Below are 25,410 nucleotides of genomic sequence, written 5' to 3'. Positions count from 1 at the left end.
GGGTGACTCACAGTCTCAATTTTCTCTCAAAAGCCATATCCTAAATCCCAGCCACTCAGATATGACATCTGAATTAGAAAGCTAATTCATTAAAATTCTTTTCTGTTCTCTTAAAAGATTATTATATGGATTTGCTTTATAATTTCAGCTTATTACACACAATGTCACTAATTTCCTTTTGTTTTAGTTCCTAAATTTGCACAAAAAATTTTTTTTAATGCTTTACTTGAACCTTCTCTCTCACTATAGTATTTCTCATCCGTATACCCCATGTGTTCTCTAGAAGCTTCAGTTGCTGCACAGGTGTTCAGAGCAGAGGTCTTGGGTTTAACACGCACGTTTCTGCAGATCTCTTGTAATGTTCCTTTGGCTTCTCTTGCCTCCTTTTATTTCATCTCTAATTTCTAATGAGAAATATATATAGCTTGAGCAGTTGCCTTGAGTTTGAATGAATGTCAGCTGCTCAGCAAGTTTGACAAGCATCACATTCTTCTTTAAGGTAGAAAAGTCAATTTATTCTAATGTAAAGTTTGCCATATATTTATCCTTTCTTAGTTGAAACTTTCTCTTATCAGTTTAGGAATTTTTTTTGGCAAAGTTGTAATACTTGGGAAATGTGTAGGTCAGTGTCTGTACATAATAAGTACTCAATAAATATTAGGGTTTGGATGGTATTGATGAGTTCCAGAAAACATTATATATACTCAGAGTCGGATATATTTACTTAAGAGTTAAAAAGTCATAAACTGAAGTCTTTATTTTATATTTCCTACTGCAGTGATACCATATGGAAATTTGGAATCCATTTCTCCTTCATACATATATATATTACTTTTTAAGTCATAAAATCTACAAACTGTGGCACTGAATCCTTTTGTAAATGAAACCCCTTTACACCATCATATTCTCCAGCTCTTTTATAGGCTGAATAACATAAAACAAAATAGCCTTATTTGATATTTTACCTCATTGTTTTCAGACACCGGTGACAATAACACCATTAGCCACGGTACGTTTCTAGAAACAGAAAATAGTGTGTCTGATTTTCTAATAAACAATTTTCTAGTTGAGGCAAAGTTTCATTGAGGAATAACTACCTCACCAACTACTCAGCATATAATAAATTGTTTATACAGCAGAGATATACCATTAACACAAACAGCAATTTGTAAATCTATAGTTGTTTAAAGTGCTAAAATCACCTTAAAACTGATAGAAAATTTGAAGTGGAGCTGTCCAACCTACTCATTTTATAGATTTAGAAACTCAGTTCCAGAGAGTCTGTGATTAAGGTCTCTAGCAGACAGTGGCACATCTGAAATTAGTTACCCTGACTCTTAACCCAGTCCCTTTTCTTCTGTATGCTTGTGTACATATAATTATATATACATATTGCATTAAAGGTTCCAAGATCAGATTACCTGACTCCATCAAGCTGTGTGGGTTTCACCAAATCTCTTAACTTCTCTGTGCTTCAGTTACCTCATCTGTGATATAGAGATATAAATAACAATCAATCTACATGTAAGGATTAATCAGCTTATATATGTAAAGTGTATATGGCATATAGTAAGCACATAATGAATGGACATTATTATTGTCGCAGAAAAGTGTTAAATTTTTCCTAGAAAAATATGAATTCAGATGTAACCTCATTCACAATTGGCTGTCTTCTTCTGCCTAGTTCTCTGGAGTGGACCGAAGTTCTTAATTTACAAGCAGCATGAAAGAGAAGGTACAGTCTGGTAGGGGACAGCAGGAAGCCACTGCTCAGAAAGCAGGGAATTGGGGATACACAGAGCTACCGGCCTTTGTGTGCGTGCACACACACACACACACACACACACGCATACACACCTTCAGTATGCTCCCAGCCCAATCTCCTTAGGCCAGATGGACAAATAGAAAGTTTCCTGGAATCATTACTACTTCCTTGAGAAGCTGACAAGAATCATCCCCTCTGCTATTACTTCATAATTGACAAGCACCACCAAGTCCTTATATACTGCAGCAGCTGGAACTGTTCTGTTCTGGCTATCACTTCCAGACCACCAGAATTTCCTGTCTAGCTAACTGCAGATACTCCAACAGTTCATACTATGAACCTTAAAATAATGCACCTATGCATTTTCACAATGAAGATTTTGTTCGTGATGGCAACATTTTCACAACAGTATAACAAACTGTTTTATACTGCCTAAGTCTGTCTTAACCAAATATTGATACAATTTGACAATATTACTGTTATCAGTGAAATGTTTTTGGATACTATTGTTGCTGTTTTTTATTAATTTAGAAAATATTGGGGGGCCATAATTTGCATGGACAGTTTTTCTTCAAAAAATTTCTTCAAGAACAATTTTTAACTTTGCATAAGAGACTGGGAATGAAGGAGATGGGGTAGATATTGAGGAGGGCAAGATTACTTTTGAGAAGCTCTTGACTCTGCTGAGAACTTTACAGGCAAAAGGAAGCTGTCTTGCTGTAGCAAGGGGGTGATATCTGTCTCTGAACATCTGGAGGGTCCAGGAGAATCTGGGAGTTCAAGATTCTCAGGCTCATCCAGCCAAATGTCTCCATCTCACGTCGCAGGTTCCACACTTTTTCTGAGGACCCTGATTTGGAATAAGGCAGCTGTACGATTACGTATTTTCAGATTTTTCAGCACAGTCTGTTCTCTGGCTGCAGAAGATAAAGGTGACTTTCATGACAGGCCTTGAAACAAAGAGTTAGAAAAATATAGAGCTTCTCTTTTTAATTTTTTTCCCAAGATTTCCAAAGCCAGGGTCAATAAACTTTTTTGTAAAGGACCAGATAATAAATATTTTGGACTTGTGTGCTCAACTCTGCCTGGTAGCACAATGATACTCAATACATAAACAAATGTTCCAGTAAAAATTTATTCACAAAAACAGATGGTCAAGCCCTCAGGCCGCAGTTCACCAAACCCTGCTCTGAAGCAACTATCAAAGCCGTCCAACTACACACTTTTTAAATTGCTCTTTTCCTCATTCTGTTTAAGTGTCACTGCTGCTACATAAACCTGCACCTCATCCCATAGCAAGAGTCTTCACAATTGTAATGCCACTGCCTGCTGTGGGCTGTTCCACCTACTGACCACCAGCAAAGGGACCCTCATCGCTGTGTGATCAGTGAGTGGTCCCACCTAAAGGATCCTCTGATATTCATTGTTTTAGACTCAGTTGAGCCCAGGAAGCAGAGCCTGAGAAAAAAGAAAGAAAAAAAAAAACTTATGTGCAGACAGCCTTGAGGTTTTAGGCAATAGAAGGAGCAGATAAGTAAATTTAGGAACAAGAGAAGGGGTCTGATAGAGGTTCCTTAAAAAACTAAAAATAGAATTACCGTATGACCCAGCAAGCCCACTCCTGGGCATATACTCAGAGAAAACCATAATTCACAAATATACATACACCACAATGGTCATTGCAACACCATTTACAATAGCTAGGTCATGGAAGCAACCTAAATGTCCATCGACAGACAAATGGATAAAGAAGATATTGTACATATTTACAATGGAATATTACTCAGCCATAAAAAAGGAATGAAACTGGGTCATTTGTAGAGACATGAATGGACCTAGACACTGTCATACAGAGTGAAGTAAGTCAGAAGGAGAAAAACAAATATTGTATATTAACTCATATATGTGGACTCTAGAAAAGTGGTACAGAAGAACCAGTTTGCAAGGCAGATATAGAGGCACAGATGTAGAGAACAAACGTATGGACACCAAGGTGGAAAAGTGGGGTGGGGGGGATGAATTGGGAGATTGGGATTGACATATGTACACTAACATGTATAAAATAGATAACTAATAAGAACCTGCTCTATAGCACAGGGAACTCTACTTCACTGTACAGTAGAAACTAACACAACATTGTAAAACAACTATACCCCAATAAAAAAATTATAAAAAAAGAGAGGGGGGCTTCCCTGGTGGCGCAGTGGTTGAGAATCCGCCTGCCGATGCAGGAGACACGGGTTCGTGCCCTGGTCCGGGAAGATCCCACATGCCGCGGAGCGGCTGGGCCCGTGAGCCATGGCCGCTAGGCCTGCGCGTCCGGAGCCTGTGCTCCGCAACGGGAGAGGCCACAACAGTGAGAGGCCCGCATACCGCAAAAAAAAAAAAAAAAAGAGAGGGGGCCTGGCAAGAGTAATACAGAGAAAGGAGGAGCCAATGCCAGGGTGCGTTCTCAAGCTGGTCCTTGTTAGGGAAAATTGGGGCTTGATTCTATCAAGATTCTCAGAACAGACATGTATCACAGTCCTCTCTACTGTTTCCGAAGGAACAGAAAAGGACCCATTTAATCACTGACTCTTATTCTCGTCAAGGGCTGTCACATGGCTGTTAATCAACTCTACTGAGCTTCCCAGTACCCTTTTTTTTTTTTTTTTTTGCGGTACGCGGGCCTCTCACTGCTGTGGCCTCTCCCGTTGCAGAGCACAGGCTCCGGATGCGCAGGCTCAGCGGCCATGGCTCACGGGCCCAGCAGCTCCGCGGCATGTGGGATCCTCCCGGACCGGGGCACAAACCCGTGTCCCCTGCATCGGCAGGCGGACTCTCAACCACTGCACCACCAGGGAAGCCCCCCAGTTACTTTTGAAGGATTGTGTTCTGCAGCTTCAAGGAGCCCCAGATGAGGAAGCATTCAAAATACAGCGTGTGACTGAAGGAAATTACTATGAGTCTATGCCTGCCTGAGAATGTTTAGAACACCAAAGGCCAGAGAAAATGTGAAGAGGGCAGCAAGGTGTTGACACAGGTGTACAGAATTGTCCACCCATTGGAGTAAGTTGGTTTATACACTGATCAGATGCAAAAACAATGGCAAAAAGGCAAAATCTATACAAAACTCAACAACTTTAGTTTGGAGACAAATCATTAACTGATAACCATGGAAAGCCATCTTGCATATCCTTTTTTTTTTTTTTTTTTTTTTTTTTTTGTGGTACGCGGGCCTCTCACTGTTGTGGCCTCTCCCGTTGCGGAGCACAGGCTCCGGACGCGCAGGCTCAGCGGCCATGGCTCACGGGCCCAGCCGCTCCGCGGCATGTGGGATCTTCCCAGACCGGGGCACGAACCCGTGTCCCCTGCATCGGCAGGCGGACCCTCAACCACTGCGCCACCAGGGAAGCCCGCATATCCTTTTTTTAATCTGTTGGCCTGCACTTTTGAAACTCTTTGGCTGAGTTCTTCTTACCCTGTTTTTTCTCCTACATCCCCAATGATCTTTGACTTCGCTTTATTGTTCTACATCATTCCACCACAAACATCCTCAAACTGCATTCGCCAGCCATTTCTCTGCGTTCGTGTGCCACTCAACAATCAAGGTGATCTTACTAAATGGAGACTAACCTGCCTCATTCATTTAAAAGTGTGTGCCCGGGGCTTCCCTGGTGGCGCAGTGGTTGAGAGTCCGCCTGCCGATGCGGGGGACGCGGGTTCGTGCCCCGGTCCGGGAGGATCCCACGTGCCGCGGAGCGGCTGGGCCCGTGAGCCACGGCCGCTGCGCCTGCGCGTCCGGAGCCTGTGCTCCGCAACGGGAGAGGCCACAACAGTGAGAGGCCCTAGTACCTCAAAAAAAAAAAAAAAAATGTGTGCCCACCTCCTGCTCATCTCTGAATTGAGTGTTCCGTGGCAATGAGACAAAACTCTTGGTCAGAGTTCAGTACCTGCAGTCTCACCGATCTCTTTGACATTCCTTCCCCACCACTTCCAAAATCTCCCATAATCCTTAGTCCCATTTTCCACTGATAATTCTATGCCAATCATGTCTCTAATTCTTGCAACAATGTTTCAGGTCAAGGATTGTTATCTCTTTTTTTTTAACTGAAGTATAGTTGATTTACAGGACTGTGTCAGTTTCAGGTGTACAGCAAAGTGATTCCTTTATATTTTATTTCCAGGTTCTTTTCCATTATAGGTTATTACAAGATATTGAATATAGCTCCCTGTGCTATACAGCAGGGGTCCCCAGTCCCCGGGCCACGGATGAGTACTGGTCCGTGGCCTGTTAGGAACTGGGCCGCGCAGCAGGAGGTGAGTGTTGGGTGAGGGAGCAAAGCTTCATCTGTGTTTACAGCCACTCTCCGTCGCTCGCGTTACTGCCTGAGTTCCACCTCCTGTCAGCAGTATGGTGAGATGTATAATTACTTCATTATCTATTACAACATAATAATAATAGAAATAAGGTGCACAATAAATGTAATGCACTTGAATCATCCTGAAACCATCCCCCCCGCCATCTGTGGAAAAATTGTCTTCCACGAAACCGGTCCCTGGTGCCAAAGATGTTGGGGACCCCTGCTATACAGTAAAACCTTGCTGCTTATCTAATTTTTTTTCAGGATAACAGAAATAGAATTTATTAGATGGCTTGTTTCATGAATATATAAGAATGTGCTATATTCTTATATTTCAATTGTGATTTTTTTTTTAATTTTTATTTTATTTATTTTTTAACTTTTTATTTTATATTGGAGTATAGTTGATTAACAATGTTGCGTTCGTTTCAGGTGTACAGCAAAGTGATTCCATTATATATTTTTCAGGTTCTTTTCCATTATAAGTTATTACAAGATATTGAATATAGTTCTCTGTGCTACATAGTAAAACCTTGTTGCTTATCTATTTTACGTATAGTAGTTTGTATCTGTTAATCCCGAACTAATTTATCTCTCCCCCAACCATTTTCCCTTTTGGTAGCCAGAAGTTTGTTTTCTACGTTTATGAGTCTGTTTCTATTTCATATACAGATTCACTTGTATTATTTTTTAGATTCCACATATAAGTGACATCATAGGATATTTGGCTTTCACTGTCTGACAACTTCACTAAGTATAATATTCTCTAGATCTATCCATGTTGCTGCAAATGGCAATATTTCATTCTTTTTTATGGCTGAGTAACATTCCAGTGTGTGTATATACATATACACACACAAACACCCCGCATCTTCTTAAGCCAATCGTCTGTTGATGAGCACCTGGGTTGTTCCCATGTCTTGGCTATTGTCAATAGTGTTGCTATGAACACTGGGTTGTTTTTACACATCAGGACGCTGAGGCTCAGGGAAAACAATGCCCTGAAGCCACAAGATAAGTATGTGGCCACGTGAGAATGCAGATTTTCAGTGTGGACTTGCCTCCCAGCTATCAGTGTATTAAGTGCAGGGGATAGGAAGGCTTCCCACACTTGGACATCATGCTTCTCTAGAACAATTTCCAAATCTCATGTTCTCAACAGCCTATTACTTAGAGAGACTGCCTAGGTCACAGCTTTGCAACAGATACTGCATGAATACACTAGTCTGCCATCAACTGGTTGCAGGTGTGCTGAGATAGCTCTCTCCTCCGCTCACAGGATGGCCTGAGAGCCATCTGGGATGAGAAATTTCCCTGAGCCAGTATTCTGGACAGCAGGAATCCTTATCCGTTGACCCAAGTAAGAGGTGCAAATATAGTTTTCTATGGGTGAGAAAGATTAAGAAGCATGACCCTGGATTCTGAAGATATGCAAATGTAGAGATTCTGAGCTCTCCATTCTAATTGTCCTAGTGGATTGTCAATGAAGTGCAAAACATAGTAACTCAGTCATTCCCTATCCATAAGATACAAAGGAGTTTTGTGAAGTCTTAAATTCTTCGTGTAGGGAGGAAGCTTAGAAATCATCAGATACTGCTCTTTACCATTTGCAATAGTCACTTCCAAAATATCTGGAAAATTGACTTCCACCCTCTGTTCAGACAGCTGCATTATGGAGGGAGGGGAGGCGGGGGGAGGACCAGTTCCTCTCTCAATCAACTAATCAATATGTTGTGAGCTGAGTGGGGGAAATTTTGTTTCAAATTTCTTCTTCTGTGGTCTCATGTGCCTCCTAACTAAAAGTGTCCACTTCCAATTTTAGACTTTATTAAACTAAAGATATTGTGTTAATTCATTTTAAGTTATCCCCAGAATACGGTTTTAAATTCACATGACTCTAGGAAGTCACTTTTATTGGGAGCAGCCAAACATTTACAAGTACAAGAACTCAAGAGCCATTTTAAATTTTATCTTTTGTCACCACCTGGTGGTAGAACATTTTCTCACGTCTCTTTTTTTTTTTTTTGCCCTTTAAGTTTTCTTTGGTTGGTGGTGGAAAATTTCTTAACCAAGAAAATGAGTTAACTTTAGCATTGATAGTCAAGTATTAAACTTTAGCATTGAAGTCAAGTATTGATGCAGACTAAGCATGTAAACACTTAATAAATATATTTAATGAATGAATTCTAATTTGTTTTAGTGAATTGTAATGTCTATGATTTTTTTCATTTGAATTACATAAAGCTCTCATATGATGAATCAAAGTGATCCACAGTATTAGCTTCGAGGTAGTTTTCTTTCTTTTCTTAAGTTTAATTGATTTTTGGTTTAAGCTAATAGAGCTACATGAATGGAAAAAGTCGGCTAAGGCATTTTATTATTATTTTAAGAATGCAAATACACCTAAATTACGTTTAAAAGATATTTTCTATGACACAAAAGTTAAGATTTGGTAAAAATTTATGAAATATGATTGAAAAAGTGTAAAACCTTTGCAAATTCCTGAAGAACTACTGTATTACGGGAAAACTACGAAAGAACAAAACCTGAGCTCTACATCATTTGCTGTAGACCATCGCCACCTCGTGGATTGAGAAAGAAGTACTTTAGGCTGTGAATCTTTTAAGGTGGAATTTTTTATTGATAGAAGACTCCCACACGGAATTTAAATTAAATGCAGTAATTGGAAACAACATCAATAACAAGTCTGAAAACAATTAGATAATTAATTAGACCTACCAGACAATTAGATAATTAAAATTCCAAAAAGAATTTGATTAAAAAATGAGTCAGAGTCATTTCTTAGCCCCCAATTTGGCTATACCATCTTAGGCAATAACAACCACTTTGAGGTTCACTTCCACATCTGCCAAGCAAAGGAAGTGGATTGGACAGACTCTTGAAAACGCAGGACTTTGGGATCATAGCAACTGCAAGTCCAAATGCAATATACATTCATTTTTCTGTTTTCAATATTTGTTATAGTTCCGGGTTTACAACCTGCCTGAAAGAGATGTTTTCTATTTTCTCATTGAAAATCAAATAAAATATCCATTTGTCCATCATTTTAGGCCATATGTCCCCAGAAGAAGCACTAATGCTAAACAGCTTTCCTATGTCTAATTGGTAAATCCTATGGCATGAAAATATGAATAAATAGCATTACATGTTTATGAAATAGGTACATTAATCATTTCTGTACACAACGTTTACACTAAAACAATGTTAACAGCTCATGTATATGACCAGATTCTCTCATTTCATGGCTACTTGTTGAATACTTAATCTGGTATAGAATTCTCGAGAATAATCAATCCAGTATTGTGCCTTTAAAATGTGTGAAACTTTTCCTTTGCTCTGTTAACAGGGGACAAGAAAGCTTTTAAAAGGTCAAACTGCTTGTTGTAAGAATATTTTTATGTCAAATATTTTAACTTTTATTAGGTCATCTCTACAAATAATAAAAATTGTTAAGGTCAGTATATTAAAACATATCAAGATTTACATTTATATAAACTTACATGTAGTCTAGAAAAAGAAAATCAGAAATATGGCAGAGTTTAGAGCAGCATGAGATCTTTTGGATGCATGTTTAAATCAAAGAGCAATCATTTTATAAGTGTGAGAGTGTGAAACTTATTTACAAGGACCCAATATTTCATGTCACTTTTACTAGTGCCATGCACAAATTCTGCTCTGTTGGTCTTGTTTCTACAGCAAGTTAATTTTTCAATTCACTATTTTCTTTATAATATACATATATGTTATGTGTTGTGTGTTACCACAAATGCATAAAGAGTGCCAATCTTTAAAAAAAAAAAAAGAAAAAAGTAAGTAGATTAAATGTTCTTCTGAGCATGGATGAAGTTTTTCAAGCTTAGTAATTGGCAACTCCTACATCCATGCCTCTGTTGAAGTGATTAAAAAAGAATCATTTCCCAGAACTACAGGTGCACAACAGATTGGAATCATTATGCAAAAGAACAGAAATCTGGAGAGAAACCCAGTGAATAAAAAAAGCCATGTTCCTGGCCACTTTTGCCTTTAGCTCTCTGTTTTTTTCAGCTCTATTTGGATATACAACATGAAATACGTAAAAATTATAATAGAGTAGAAGTAAGCCATTCAAGATTAGCAATGTATGCCATGAATTAAACAAACTCCAATCAGAATGCACTGGAGGCGGAAATGAACTAAAGGCCAAACTTGCATTGATACATTTTAAAAGCTAAAGTTTATGTAGGGGGGTTGACAGATTGGAATGCATTACATGAGTTTTTAGAAAACTACACATTTTCTGCTGGTCTTTTGAATTTCCCAACCTGTACCAATTCAAGAGAATCACATTTTCCCTTATGGATGTGTTAAGCCTCTCAGACCCTGGGCCACCTCAAGTGTTTGAAATCTCCATCTCAAAGCCAGTCTGAGGCTCCAACTGCTGGTCACCGTGTGTTGTTTCCAGAGCCCTCTTCTGAGCAAGAGATGTGAAAATTTATTGATGGCTTTGTCATCATGTTTCCATAGTCAAGATCTTGTAAGTGTAAAGTGACTTTTCCTCAGATGTTCCCCTAAGAATCTCATCTTTCATCTAGCTGGAGAGAAAAAACAAATGAAATGAAAAAAAAACATTAAAAAAATACTGTAAGGGGGGGTGGAATGTATGTTTTAAAAAGGTCTGGAAATCAAACTGAGGAGTAGGGATATTTGGGAAATGAAACCTGTGAAGCAAAGAGGAATAAATCTTAGTTCAAAGAACAACAGAATGAGTTAGGCTAGACAGTATAGACATGAATGGGGCCACTCATTAATGTGTATGTCAATACTAAATTTGAAGGAATAATGGAATGGGGTGAGAGACTGGGTGAAAGGGGGTGTGCAGAAACAGGGTCAAATAGTTAGAAGGTGGGAGAATGGACGAGCAAAGAAAAAAACTGGTCATTGAGTTACTTTAACCTGCTGTTAAAATATATGTAATTTCTGGGTTACTCCTTCAGCATTTGTCATTGTCTATGACAATGACCTTAGGAAAGGACAATTACGCTTAAGAAAGCATCCACGCCTCAGTGTATGGGGACCAGGGGTTGCTTTAAACGATTTGCTTCCCTGTGCCATTCTTTCTCATTTGTTCTTTCCTAAAGAGTGGGAAGCAAAGATTTTGTTTTTGTTTTTCCAGTAGGCGATCTAGAACTCCGAGAGAAAAGAGGAAGTTGGAAAGCTTTTCTGAAAGCAAAAGTTGTAAGAAGGACGCGTTGGAGGCCTTGCAGGGGACGCTTTTGGCTAGGACAGAATGAAGTTGGGAAGATCTGGGGAGGCGTAATGAAAGGGACGAGATCAAACTTGGTGAAAACTGAGGGGCGGGAGCGGCCGAGGCAGGAGACAGGGCCGGGCGAGGGAGTGGGAGCGCGCGGGTGTGAGGGACACGGGTCTCTGCCCCGGGTTTGGGCCGGTCGTTCTCACCATTGTCCCCGTGGCTTTCCGCCTGGGGAAACATTATGAAACATTTCCTTCCTCTGTGTCATTGAACCCCTCCCTCTTTTTCGATGGAAATGCTGCTCAGCTTTTGCTTAGGGACCTATCTAGGTGGAAAGGCTCCACTTTTCTCGCTTTCCTAACGCGGAGGCAGCCTTTTCCCTTCCTCGGGGAAGAGGAGGGAGGGGTCGGGGAAGGAAACCGACTGCCTCATTTCCCCACTGCACACTTTCGAGTCCCAGCGATGCGGCCGTTCCCTGGGTGGAAAAGTGGGGTTCCTTGACGTTTGTGCCAAACCTGGCCTACGTCCTGCAGCTGCTAGTAGGTGGAAGAAGGCAAACTGGGCGGGAGTTGATGATTTCTCGAACGAAGAGAATGGCGCAGTTCCCTCCCTAAGGCTCTGGGGAATTGAACCGCGCGTTCCAGATCACCTATTCCGGAAGTGTGAACCCGGGTTCCCCCTGAGAAGTCTCTAAGGCTGGGGCCGGAGGGGGTCGGCGGGGGGGGGTGGTGGGGGGAGAGAGATGATGGTGGAAGGGGGAAGGGCGAAGGTTTAAAATGCAAACCCATTTTAAAGTCAATGGCCTGGAAAGTGTCTCCTGGCTTCCTCACGCAGGCACGCTTTCTAGGGGACGCGCTGGCCCTCTCAAGCTTTCCCGAGAAAAGTTGGGGCGAAGAGAGACCACGCTGCAGCAAACCGGCCTGTGGCAGGCCAGGGAGATGGAGAGGTGGAGTGGGGTATTTTTCTAGAAAGGGGAGCCCTGGCTCATCTCCCAGACTGAAGAGGCGGGAGCTGGCGGGGGTGGGATGCGGTGAGAGAGGGGGCCGGCGCAGGGACAGCCCCCGGGCAGGGAAATCTTGGAGAAAGGACTCCGCTCTCCACCCCGACCGTCCCTTCTGGAAACTGCAGCCCCACGCGCGAACTGCGCTCCCGCAAGAGAGGGGCGGCGGGTAGGGACGGTAGTCCGGGAAGACGGCGGGGGGAAAGCGCGGTGGCAGGGAGTACCTTCTCCCAGCAGCAGCCCCAGACGTACAAAGTGCTGATCAGACCGCCCCTCCTGCGCCTTCCGCCCCCAGACTGACGACCCAGTGGCGCCGAGCCAGAGAGGAGGCCGCCCCCTCCCCCGCCCAGGCCCGCGGCGCAGAGCGCGGTTTCGCTCCGACTGAGTTCAGGGGGCGGCGTCCCGCGGATAGAAAGGCGGCCAAGAGGGAGGAGAAAGGGGGTAAGGGGGGGTGGGCGGAGACACATTCAAAGACTATAAAAAGGCGGCCCGGGCTGCCCCGTTCTTGCACTCGCTGGAAAGCGGCTCAGAGCCTGGGGCCTTTGCATAGCCAGGGCGCGCACTGGGGCCGAGAGGACAGAGCCCTGCGCAGAGCGAGGTGCACAGCGACCGAGGCGGAGACCGAAGGGGGGAGCTCCAGGCGCCGATCCTCGTGTGGCCCGTCGCCCCTCTCCCGGAGGCGTCCCAGGGCGCTCCGTGTCTCCGCACCAGCCACCCCGCCGGAGCCTGCTGCGCGGTGCCTCCAGCTCTTCGCTAACAGAAAAACTTCCCGCGCGCCGGCAGAACTGCAGCGCCTCCTCTCTAGTGACTCCGGGAGCCCCATCTGCGGCTGGCTCTGCGCGCACTTTCCAAGAATCATAGTAATTGTTAATTTTAACAATCCCGAGGCAGGCCAGCGAGGCTCTGCTCTCCGGACCCGAACAATAGCCCCTTCGCTCAGTGCGCGGCGGCGCGCGGTGCCTCCCGGGACTCGGGTGCCGCGAGCGGTCCCCGCGGGGTTCGGAAGGCGCACGGCAGGAGGCGACATGGGGAACACGGCGCGACGGTCTCGCGGCTCGCAGCCTGCGCCCGTGCTGCGGCGGTTGCTGCTCATCGCGGCCTCGGCGCTGCTGGTCGTGCCGGGCGTGCGCGGGCGCCCCACCGAGGAGGACGAGGAGCTGGTGCTGCTGGCACCGGAGCGCGACCCAGGACACACGACCACGCACCTCCGCCTGGACGCCTTCGGCCGGCAGCTGCTGCTGGAGCTGCAGCCGGACCGTGGCTTCCTGGCCCCCGGCTTCACGCTCCAGACGGTGGGGCGCAGACCCGGGCCCGACGCGTCGCGTTCTGATCCCGTTGGCGACCTGGCGCACTGCTTCTACTCTGGCACGGTGAACGGCGACCCCAGCTCCGCCGCCGCTCTCAGCCTCTGCGAGGGCGTGCGCGGCGCCTTCTACCTGCAGGGCGAGGAGTACTTCATCCAGCCCGCGCCCGCCGCCGCAGCCGAGGAGGAGCCTCCGGCGCGGCCCCAGTTCCATCTCTTGCGGCGGAGGCGGCGGGGTGGCGGCGGCGCCAGGTGCGGGGTCCTGGACGACGAAACGCAGCTCGCGGGGGGAGCGGGGTCGGAGGGCGAGCACGGCACGGAGCAGGGGCCGCCGCGGGACCGAGCGACACAGCGCACGGGACAGCCAACAGGTATCAGTCCCAGAAGAGTGGCTCTCACTTGTCTCTCCATTCATCTCCCTCTCCCTACCTTCTCTGTGCTGCGCGACTTGAGGGTAGAGTCCTGTTCGCAGGCGAGAGAGCCTGTGTCTGCGGGCAGGACGGAGACGTGGTGTGGAGGGAATGCGGCTTAAGATTTGGGTTGGTGAATTAACCAAAGCCTGCTGGAGCAGTTAATTCCATTTGCCCTAATAATGAATGATCGAGAGAGGACAGACGTTATCAATGATTTTTCTGCTAAGGAGAAGCGTTCCGATCCGGAAGGGAGAGCTGCTAACCCAATGCCTCCCACTTTAGTTGAATGTGAGCTTGTGCGACTTCTTTCCACCTTGTTAATTTCTTTTTAACACTTGTGCATGTGTCCTTTGGTCGAGGGGCAGCTTCGCGCTTAGTTTTGTAACCGCTGCCTCTTCGCGCACCCTGAGCCCAGAGGAGGGCAGAGACTTGGGGCGGAGGAGGGATAGTGACCTCAGAATGAGCAGCCCGCGAGCCTGGACAGCTGCGCTACGATCCCTGTTCTGCTGGCCTCTGTTCCCTTCCCCCCTTCAAGAGTCTGACCCCGACCGGCTGGCGGTGGCGGGGCCCCTCTGCAGAACCTGCTTGGGAGGTCTCTGCCCAGCTCGCCCCGCCTCTCCGCGCCTCCCACCAGCCTCCCACTTTGCGCTCCCTCTCGCGGCCATAATTCTGCTCGGAAGCACTGTTGAAAGTTAGTCACCGGTGATTCTTCCTGCTCCGCCTTCCCCTGTTTCTCTCTGTTGTGTGCAGTGCTTCCTGTCTAGTTCTTTTCATTCTGTCACTCACTGGGGTGCCTTGTTTCTTTTTTTTAACTTTCTCACGTGGCTTGTAAAATGCTCCTCTTCTCCCCTGTACGTCCGCTCCTTGAAGAGGTTACGTAGTCAGAGCCCAGCGTAGAACTTCCCTGGGGGCCGGGTCTCAAGTCAGGAGTCAGAGGGCTCATTTCGAAACAATCAGCCGCGGCCCCGCGGTCCGAAGCAGGAACTTATTTCCTTGGGGCGGTGGAAGTGGGGCAGTAGACTGCTTGGCAGGCTGGGTGGTCCTTGTGCCCGGATTTGGCAAGAGCACAGCACCGCAGGGACCCGTGGAACGAGCGAGCAGCGGAGCAGTGCAGGCTGAGATTCCTTCAGGCCCGGCCCCTCGGCAGAGGCCACAGCCCTGCCCTGGGCCTTCCACGTGGAGCCCGATGATCTCATTCAGGATTTGATTCCTGGCCTGTGAAAGAGTGACTCAGGGGCTCTGCCTGCGCCCCTTGCTCCAAGATTTTACTACAGCTGGGGAGAATGATTGCAAACGCTGCCCTTTTCAGATTGTATGATCTCAGAGAGGACAAAAGAAATCCTGCTTAAAAAAAAAAAAAAAAAAAAAAAAAAAAAAGCCTGACAACCCTCAGAGGAGCACATGGCCTTTTTAAAATTTACAGTCAAGGAGAAAACTTTAAAAATAACATTTCCAGTGAAAAGAAATGCAAATATTTTTGTTATTGTTGCTCCGGGTGTATTTTTGTATTATTTTCTTTGACTGGTTAGGCTTTCTTTATATACTCCGGGAAGGTAACTATCCTTGGCTAGCCTGCCCCTGAACAAACTATCTTCCTTGTGTCTTTACAGGAACCAGAAGCCTAAGAAAGAAGCGATTTGTGTCCAGCCCCCGCTATGTGGAAACTATGCTTGTGGCCGACCAGTCCATGGCAGAGTTCCACGGCAGTGGGCTAAAGCACTACCTTCTCACCTTGTTCTCGGTGGCGGCCCGGTTGTACAAACACGCCAGCATTCGGAATTCAGTTAGCCTGGTGGTAGTGAAGATCCTGGTCATCTATGAGGAACAGAAGGGACCAGAAGTGACTTCCAACGCCGCCCTCACTCTGCGGAACTTCTGCAACTGGCAAAAGCAGCACAACCCGCCCAGTGACCGGGATGTAGAGCACTATGACACGGCGATTCTTTTCACCAGACAGGTGAGAGGGAGACATTGGCAATTATGAGAGTATTCTTGCGGGAATCAGTTTTGTAATAAGCAAACGTAGGTAAGGCATTTTACCAATATTTTTGCACTTATATTTCTTAATTGGCTAGCATGATTAATCTTCCTTATTTCTTTTAATATCTTAATATCTCCAGTTTCACAGTCTTTTCTGAATAGCATTAGGGAAAATCTTCAAGTCACACAAAGTACTCCTAAAAGAACTACTCAACAGCAATGAATGTCGATACCCTAAAGCACACGTGAAGTTGCACCCTGCCGAAGAGTTAGATCACAAGGTTCGTGCTCTGTCTCTGTTATTAAGCACATACCTTTGCTCCTTGTAGGACCTGTGTGGCGCCCAGACATGCGATACTCTTGGGATGGCAGATGTTGGAACTGTATGCGATCCCAGCAGAAGCTGCTCGGTCATAGAAGATGACGGCTTACAAGCTGCCTTCACCACAGCCCACGAATTAGGTAAGTCTGTTTTAGAGTGACAGTTAGCCCAATTCATGAATTCAAATGGATAAACTATGTATTAATTTAAGAGGGAGAGTCTGCAGGTTATATTGCTATTTGAGGTGCCAGAGCTCCCTAGAAACTGCAGAAAACATGTTTCCACTCTTCTCAACATGGTCGTTTTTATTAGAATTCAAAATAAGATAGTAGGAGCTATGGACACATTTGGAAATGTACATGTTTGTTTACACTCTGTGAAAAGTAGACATTGTCTCTAAAATAGATTATCTCCAAAACACATTTCTTCCCCTAGAAATATCACTTTGAGACAAATGAATCCCTGTTGGGGGAAACAAAGTGCTGCAAATGACCTGTGTTTTAATGTGGGTTTCGGATGTCTTCTTAGGCCATGTGTTTAACATGCCACATGATGATGCAAAGCAATGTGCTGGCATTAATGGTGTCAACCGGGATTCCCACATGATGGCGTCAATGCTTTCCAATCTGGACCGCAGCCAGCCCTGGTCTCCTTGCAGTGCTTACATGATTACATCATTTCTGGATAACGGTCATGGTAAGGTGCTCAGCTACTCTTTCTAGATGTTATCCAACCATCCACATGTAGGATACTAGTGAAACCAGCTCGCTCTTTCTTTTCTGTTCTTTTTATTTTCCCTCCTTCAGAATGACTTTCATTGTCAACCGCATGCATTTTTAGATCTTAACTTCCAGTAAAAGATAGGGCTTCGGGTCAGGTAAGCTCCCAGAATACATTAACTTGAGTTTTTAGCAGAACAATGATCTCCTGTCATTGTTAATGCAGAAATATCCCATTGAGAATAATATCTTAATGATAATTTAAATCTTTCTGGCATTTCCCCCTCAAACTCTTCAGCTTTCAAATCACTTTGCTATATATTATCACTTTTGGTAAGTATTTTCTGAAACTGATCTACCCCCTGCATGCTTTAATTTGCTATTTCTTAATAGTCATTGGCATTTTTCCTTGCAGGCGAATGTTTGATGGACAAGCCCCAGAGCCCCATACAGCTCCCCTCTGATCTCCCTGGGACCTTGTACGATGCCAACCGGCAGTGCCAGTTTACATTTGGAGAGGAGTCCAAACACTGCCCGGACGCGGCCAGCACGTGCACGACCCTCTGGTGCACGGGCACCTCTGGCGGATTGCTGGTGTGCCAGACCAAACACTTCCCCTGGGCCGACGGCACCAGCTGTGGAGAAGGGAAATGGTGTGTCAACGGCAAGTGCGTGAACAAGACTGACAAGCATTTTGATGTGAGTTTTCCACGGCAACACACGCTCCTTTAAAATTCAGAATTGAAAGAGACCAAGTGATGCTAAAACATTAGATACCACGTTAAGCGTCCCTACCCGTGGGCTCTTGCAGGGATACAGGATAGAGTCGTATTATTGATTCTTTGTCCCATGTCTTTCTCGTCTGTTTCCTGAAAAGGTCTCCGTAGAGGTGTCTAACGCTGATCATTTGTGTCTCCATTTAGACTCCTATTCACGGAAGCTGGGGGCCGTGGGGGCCCTGGGGAGACTGTTCAAGAACGTGTGGTGGAGGAGTTCAGTATACGATGAGGGAGTGCGACAACCCGGTCCCGAAGAACGGAGGGAAGTACTGCGAGGGCAAGCGTGTGCGCTACAGGTCCTGCAACATTGAGGACTGTCCGGAGAATAATGGTGAGCAGAGAGAAGGTGAAAAGCATGCACTGCGCACGGGTGGTTGAAGACCGGAAACGGATAACATCATCGTCTCCTTCTCTTTCCAGGAAAAACCTTTAGAGAGGAACAGTGTGAGGCACACAATGAATTCTCCAAAGCTTCCTTTGGGAGTGGGCCCGCGGTGGAGTGGATACCCAAGTACGCAGGAGTCTCACCCAAGGACAGGTGCAAGCTCATCTGTCAAGCCAAAGGCATTGGCTACTTCTTCGTTTTGCAGCCCAAGGTAATGACTTTTCTTCAGACTTTTTGCCTAAGAAACAAGGCCTTAGCTTGCTCCCTTTTCATGCCAGCTCTGTTGTACTTTCCTTAATTTATATATACATATATATATATATATATATATATATATATAGAGAGAGAGAGAGAGCTGAGCTTTTAATTTATTTATTTATCATTTATGGCTGTGTTGGATGTTCGTTGCTGTGCGCAGGCTTTCTCTAGTTGCAGCGAGCAGGGGCTGCTCTTCGTTGCGGTGCACAGGTTTCTCATTGCAGTGGCTTCTCTTGTTGCAAAGCAAGGGCTCTAGGTGAGAGACCTTCAGTAGTTGTGGCATGCGGGTTTCAGAAGTTGTGGCTCACAGGCTCTAGAGCGCAGGCTCAGGAGTTGTGGCGCATGAGTTTAGTTGCTGCGCGGCATGTGGGATCTTCCCGGACCAGGGCTCGAACCCATGTCCCCTGCATTGTCAGGCGGATTCTTAACCACTGCGCCACCAGGGAAGCCCTAATTTATATATTAATGTGTTCAATTTCAAGTTAGAACTGCTTTGCTTCGAGATACATTGGCAACTGCTTGCTTTGAGTTTGGTGCTGTTTGGGGTTATGAATGAAGCTTGAATCCAGCGCTTATGATTCTTGCAATGGTTTATTATTACTCCTATATGCAAAGAAAAGCCCTTTACTCATGGTTAGGTAAATTATGTGTTAACATGGGAACCCTCCAGTGGTTTTGCAAAATAGTTTAGGTGTGGCCCGAAGTACTTGTTACTGGGTGACTAGCAGTAGTATGTGCAAATGGACTTATTAAAATGAAAGTCTGAGCATTGAGAACTCTTGTGTTTGAGAACATATACTGAACTAATGGAAGCATTGTTTTGCTGAGGAGATAAATCTGGCTCTGAGGTAGAAAATGGAATTGAATTTGGTTGAAATTATCATGTGTAATTATCACTGTAGGCTACGAAAACAGTCTCCAGTTGCAGATTCAACATTTAAGTGATTTATTCAGCACCTGTTATTGCCAGGTAGTATTCTAGATACTGGGGATACAGCAGTAAACAAATTGATAAAAAAGCTCTGCTTTTGTGGACCTTAGCTAAAAGTGAGATAGGATACAAATAATCAAAAAATTTATAATATTTTCAGATGGAAAAAAAAGCCAAAGAGAAGGGGATAGTGTGTGCCGTGGTATAGAGTACTGTTTTAATTTTGATAGTCAGGAAAGCAAAGATGTAGTGTTAATGAAGAAAACTTTCAGAACTATCCTAGCATCATCTCTTGCCCTTGTTAATGTGTGACACCAGGTACGTGCCCTTCCTTTTTCAGGTGGTAGATGGCACTCCTTGTAGCCCAGATTCCACCTCTGTCTGCGTGCAAGGACAGTGTGTAAAAGCTGGTTGTGATCGCATCATAGACTCCAAAAAGAAGTTCGATAAATGTGGCATTTGTGGAGGAAATGGATCTACATGCAAGAAAATATCAGGATCAGTTACTAGTGCAAAGTAAGTGTTAAAATACCATACTCCCGAAGGTCTTATCATTTCGATGTAACTTTTTACAGGTTTGGTAAAAATTACATTCTTAAATGATTACCTGGTGTTTCAAGCTAAGTATTGATTATATGATTAGCTGGTGAATGAAAGATTTTTATGTCTGTTTTCCTTGTTTGCAGACCTGGCTACCACGATATCGTCACGATTCCCACTGGAGCCACAAACATTGAAGTGAAACAACGGAATCAGAGGGGATCCAGAAATAATGGAAGCTACCTTGCCATCAAAGCTGCCGATGGCACATATATCCTGAATGGCGACTTCACTTTGTCCACTTTAGAGCAAGACATCACGTACAAAGGTAGTGTCTTGAGATACAGTGGCTCCTCTGCAGCATTGGAAAGAATTAGAAGCTTCAGCCCTCTCAAGGAGCCCTTAACCATCCAAGTCCTGACCGTGGGCAATGCCCTTCGACCGAAAATTAAATACACCTATTTCGTGAAGAAGAAGAAGGAATCTTTCAACGCCATCCCTACTTTCTCCGAATGGGTCATTGAAGAGTGGGGAGAATGTTCCAAGTCATGTGGACAGGGTGTGCAGAGAAGGCTGGTAGAGTGCCGAGACATCAACGGGCAGCCCGCTTCAGAGTGTGCAAAGGAAGTGAAGCCAGCCAGCACCAGACCTTGTGCGGACCTGCCTTGCCCCCGCTGGCAGCTGGGGGATTGGTCGCCATGTTCCAAGACTTGCGGGAAGGGTTACAAAAAGAGAACCTTGCAGTGTCTGTCCCACGATGGGGGTGTGTTGTCTCACGAGAGCTGCGATCCTTTAAAGAAACCTAAACATTACATAGACTTTTGCACAATGGCAGAATGCAGTTAAGCAGGGGCGGGGTTGAGGGAAAAGGGCAGTGGGGAAGGGCTCATGCACTGAAATCAAGAAGGCTGGAGGGATCCAGTGCACCTTGCCGGAGATCAGTGAGGTGTGCCAGTGAGTTGGGAGGTACAGGTAGGTAGAAAAGAAGTTAGATCATCAGAATTTCCTGCCAGTTACAAAATCGATAGGGTAGTTTATGAGGATCATTAATAGCTGACCAATAAGATAGCATGAGAAAGCCCCAGGGCGTTATTATTTCTTTTGTTAAGTCTGTGACACGTTTTTACAAAAATGGAAACAATTGTCAAAGTAAGTTTAAGAAATATTACAATGCCTGTTTCCTGATACTGATGAAATACTTTGTATCATGGAGGCTGGGAAATGAAAAGCAGGAGGAAGGTGAGATTTTTGGTTTAAGATGTAGCTTACTTTACCTCACTACCTATGGAGGGAGAAAGGAATACACATGGGATCTTTGACCATCACTGTTCCTAACTGCTGTGGTTTCAGAGAATGTTTATGCCATCTCTTCTGCTGCGAGTTAAGAATTCAGGACTGTTCAGCATGAGAAATGCTTAGCAACGTCCAGTGACTCAAATGACTGCATCTTTCCTGTCTTGTGCCGTTATTGTGTCTTTCTTTGTGAATTCATTTTGATGAAGAAACAATTCCATGTATTTGTAAAAACAGCATTAAGTCTACAAGGGGAAGAAAAGCAGTGATGTATCAGATGCTGGTAAAAGCTAGGGGAGGCCCGTTGATCTGGGTACGTCCTACATTTCTTGCCTCCTGATGTAAGCCTACTTAAGGAATGTGGATGTGAAAAAAAACAAAAACAAAAAACAGTTTGTGTCTGAAGAAAGTCAGTAAGATCACACAGAAAGAATGTAATGCCAGAACCAGAATGGGGTGTGTACAACAGGGTCCCCAGTGTTTGGGGACATTGAGATCACACATCTCGCGGTGGGGAGGCTACTGAGGGGTAGCGGGTCCATCCCCAGCAGCTGGTCCAACAGTCATATCCTGGTGAATGTCTGTTCAGCTCTTCTACTATGAAAGAGAATGACTTTTTTCCATATGTATATAGTAAAATATGTTACTATAAATTCTATGTACTTTATAAGTATTGGTCTTTGTGTGCCTTCTAAGAAGGACTATAGTTTGTAATAAATGCCTATAATAACATATTTATTTTTATACATTTCTTTCTAATGATAAAACTTTTAAGTTATATCGCTTTTGTAAAAGGTCATATAAAAATAGAGTATTTATACAATATATGTTACTAGAAATAATAAAAGGACACTTTTTGAACATGTGTCTATTTTTTTAATGGGAATTGATTCCTGGGTAGGAAATCTGAAACACAGATATTGAATTTTTGTTTGTTTTGTTTTAAAAATGTTTGGTTTATTACTTTTTAAACACTGATAGAAATGTTTCATTGCATACATTTTTTTAAAACATCTTGATTGGAGTATAATTGCTTTACAATAGTGCGTTAATTTCTGCTTTATAAAAAAGTGAATCAGCTATACATATACATATATCCCCATATCGCCTCCCTCTTGTGTCTCCTCTTCCACCCTCCCTAACCCACCCCTCTAGGTGGTCACAAAGCACCGAGCTGATCTCCCTGTGCTATGTGGCTGCTTCCCACTAGCTATTTCTTTTACATTTGGTAGTATATATTAGTCCCTGCTACGTTCTCACTTCGTCCCAGTTGACCCTTCCCCCGCCCCGTGTCTTCAAGTCCATTTTCTTTTTTTTAGATTCCATATATATGTGTTAGCATAAGGTATTTGTTTTTCTCTTTCTGACTTACTTCACTCTGTATGACAGACTCTAGGTCCATTCACCTCACTACAAATAACTCAATTTCGTTTCTTTTTATGGCTGAGTAATATTCCATTGTATATATGTGCCACATCTTTATCCATTCACCTGTCGATGGAACAGATATTGAATTTGAAGAGAGAATATTTTGTTCAATTCTTTGGAAGTATGATTTCATTCTAATGACATTATTTTATGTATCCTTGTTTGCTACAAAGGAAGAAATCTATTATAACTTTGGTGATAGATAGGTTTGTTACTAATGTAATAATATACACCAGTGGTTGGCCAACTTTTTCTGTAAAGAGCCAAATAGTAAATAGGTTTTATGGGTCATACCATCTCTGTCACAACTACTCAACAGTGCTGTTGTAGCACGAAAACAGCAATAGACAATACATAGGTGAATGGGCATGGAGGTGTTCTAATAAAACTTTATTTATAAAACAGTGGGCCAAATTTGTTCTGTGGGCATAGTTTGCCAACCTCTGATATATAACATATAAAATGAAAAAAGATGGGATTCTGGATGCATTTTGAATTTGTATCTCTTCCTCAATTATATTGCATAAGTAAAATTTTGTGAAAGTATTTAAGCTAAAGAGTAGAAAACGATGCCTCATAAATTACATTTGGGATAGACATGCTTGGTGAGCCAAGCCCTCCAAGTGTTTCAGGTGCTCTTCAGGAATACACGGGGTGTTTTGGAGAAACCTCAGAACACCCAGGCCACCCTCTCGGTAGCCTTTTGTAAGTCACTCTATTTTTAAATACTAAATGGTACATCAGTGACTTTAAAAGTTCAGCCGACTTCCAAAGTAACTACATTTCTCTCAGGAAATAGCTTATTTGCTAGAAGACTCGGATTATGTGGTTAACCACAGACATTTCCAACTTTATATTTTCATCCTTTTTTTCACCCTCCTTTCTCAAGTAGTTCTATATAATATGCTAATTTCAGATTCCAAGGATAATTCTAATTTGCCCTCAGAATTACTCAGTGTTCTTCCCCGGAGCAGCTGAATTTAAGATATTCAGGAGCCAGGTGCATGGAGCAAAAAGTGGGGCAGAGGAGGGGAAAGGCATGTTAGTCTATGGTTAAGTTTTGTTTTTTCCTACCTATTGGCCACCAGACTGAAAGGTGAAAGTCAAATCTCACACCATGGGCAGTGGCCCCATATAACTCAGTTAAACATAGAATTTGGCCATGCAAATTTTTTTTGGCCATGCAAATGTGCCCTAACATGCTCTTTACACCAATAACCTCTCCCACAATTATTTGTTTGCCTACATTATTAAGGTACAAATCCCCACAGTAAGTGACATGGAGGACACACACACACACACACACACACACACGCACGCACACACACAAAAGGCCCTTCTCCTCAATTACTATATAAGCTATTTGATAAAATGAGATAAATGTACCTAGAATGATAACTCAAAAGGAAGTCATTTTCAGATCTTGCCTAATTTACTGATGAATTTTTCCTTTTCAAAGGCTTACATTGATTTGATGTAGTAAGCAAGGAGAATGAAATTCAGGACACAAAGTGATAAAAATAGCCAAAAGATTTTCCACTACTCTCTTTATTCTCAGCTCAAGGCTAATGCCAAACAACTTTCTAAGTTGCCACGTTATTTTCTTCAGCCATCTGCTGGTGAGATTTCCCTTTAATCAATGGAGCCGTTTAAAATACTCTATTTTGGCAGCAAAGAGAGTTTAGCTTAAAATACACATCCGGTTCTGTGAGCTTGACCTGCTCAAAAAGAGGAAAGATTTTGTGCTCACTTCTGTTGCAGGTACAAATGATGAGCTGGCGTGATGTTGAGGACTCATTCAAACACCTAATTTTCAGAACATTCTGCAGGCACTTTCTATCTCTAGTTAATTTCAATAACCACCATGCAAGCACAATTTTTTTTTTTTTTTTTTTTTTTTTTTTTTTTTTTTGCGGTATGCGGGCCTCTCACTGTTGCGGCCTCTCCCGTTGCGGAGCACAGGCTCCGGACGCACAGGCTCAGCGGCCATGGCTCACGGGCCTAGTTGCTCCGCGGCATGTGGGATCTTCCCGGACCAGGGCACGAACCCGTGTCTCCTGCATCGGCAGGCGGATTCTCAACCACTGCGCCACCAGGGAAGCCCCACAATTTTTATATCAGAGCTTTCACACAAAAATCAGCAAATATCGTTTCCAACTTTCACTTTTGTTTAATTTGTCTTCCAGAAGAGGGTTCTGTAAATCTTAATGTAACTTAGGAACAACAGATAACAGCTACAAGTTGCTAATCTCGTTGGTTTTCCAAAGAAACGAAAACCAAAAATGCTTAATATAAAGGTTGGGTGTGCTAGACCTACCAAAGAAATTGACCAAAGCTACTCCAGTATAAAAGTGTAGTCTGTTCTGCCATATGCATACTTCTGTGACATGAATGAGTTCGTAGGACACTGGCAGAATGGAAACAGTACAATGTGAAAGATGCTTTGGTTCGTCAACAAGTTTTCCCAGCCAATAAATGTTTAGTGCCTCCTCTTAAGAGCAGCGGAACAGAAAATATACTAAGTCATGTACATGGTGAGTCACAGAGGAATACAGAACTATGCAGAATCTCCACTCATTCCAGCTCTTTCCATTTGGTCTGCATCTTGGAAGTTCCTAATGTGGTCTGTGTTCAGTTTGCTCTTGTATTCATAATTCAAAAGCCTGAACTTTTCCTTACAGCCCCTTCTATTAATCACAT

The 25,410-nt window shown here is 43.8% G+C and overlaps 1 protein-coding gene across 1 annotated transcript; it reads left to right on the top strand.

Annotated features, from left to right (window-relative positions):
* Positions 1-8,738: 8,738 nt before the first annotated feature.
* On the top strand, positions 8,739-23,112 carry ADAMTS1 (ADAM metallopeptidase with thrombospondin type 1 motif 1). Its single transcript, XM_059064706.2, has 9 exons — positions 8,739-14,033; positions 15,686-16,032; positions 16,385-16,517; positions 16,906-17,073; positions 17,512-17,795; positions 18,020-18,206; positions 18,296-18,471; positions 19,790-19,965; positions 20,136-23,112. Exons 1-9 carry the CDS (start codon positions 13,385-13,387, stop codon positions 20,833-20,835), a joined length of 2,820 nt encoding a protein of 939 aa, XP_058920689.1. The 5' UTR covers positions 8,739-13,384; the 3' UTR covers positions 20,836-23,112.
* The last annotated feature ends 2,298 nt before the right edge of the window (positions 23,113-25,410 follow it).

The sequence above is a fragment of the Kogia breviceps genome, chromosome 5, assembly GCF_026419965.1.
Source record: "Kogia breviceps isolate mKogBre1 chromosome 5, mKogBre1 haplotype 1, whole genome shotgun sequence".
Classification (NCBI taxonomy): Eukaryota; Metazoa; Chordata; class Mammalia; order Artiodactyla; family Physeteridae; genus Kogia; species Kogia breviceps.
The sequence above is the reverse complement of the archived record's forward strand: the minus strand, read 5'-3'. Positions and strand labels throughout refer to the sequence as shown.

Coding starts and splice junctions, on each gene's coding strand:
- ADAMTS1 (XM_059064706.2), top strand. CDS start 13,385: ATGGGGAACACGGCGCGACGGTCTCGCGGCTCGCAGCCTGCGCCCGTG. Junction 16,033..16,384: donor CGATTCTTTTCACCAGACAG/GTGAGAGGGAGA, acceptor TGCTCCTTGTAG/GACCTGTGTGGCGCCCAGAC. Junction 16,518..16,905: donor CACCACAGCCCACGAATTAG/GTAAGTCTGTTT, acceptor ATGTCTTCTTAG/GCCATGTGTTTAACATGCCA.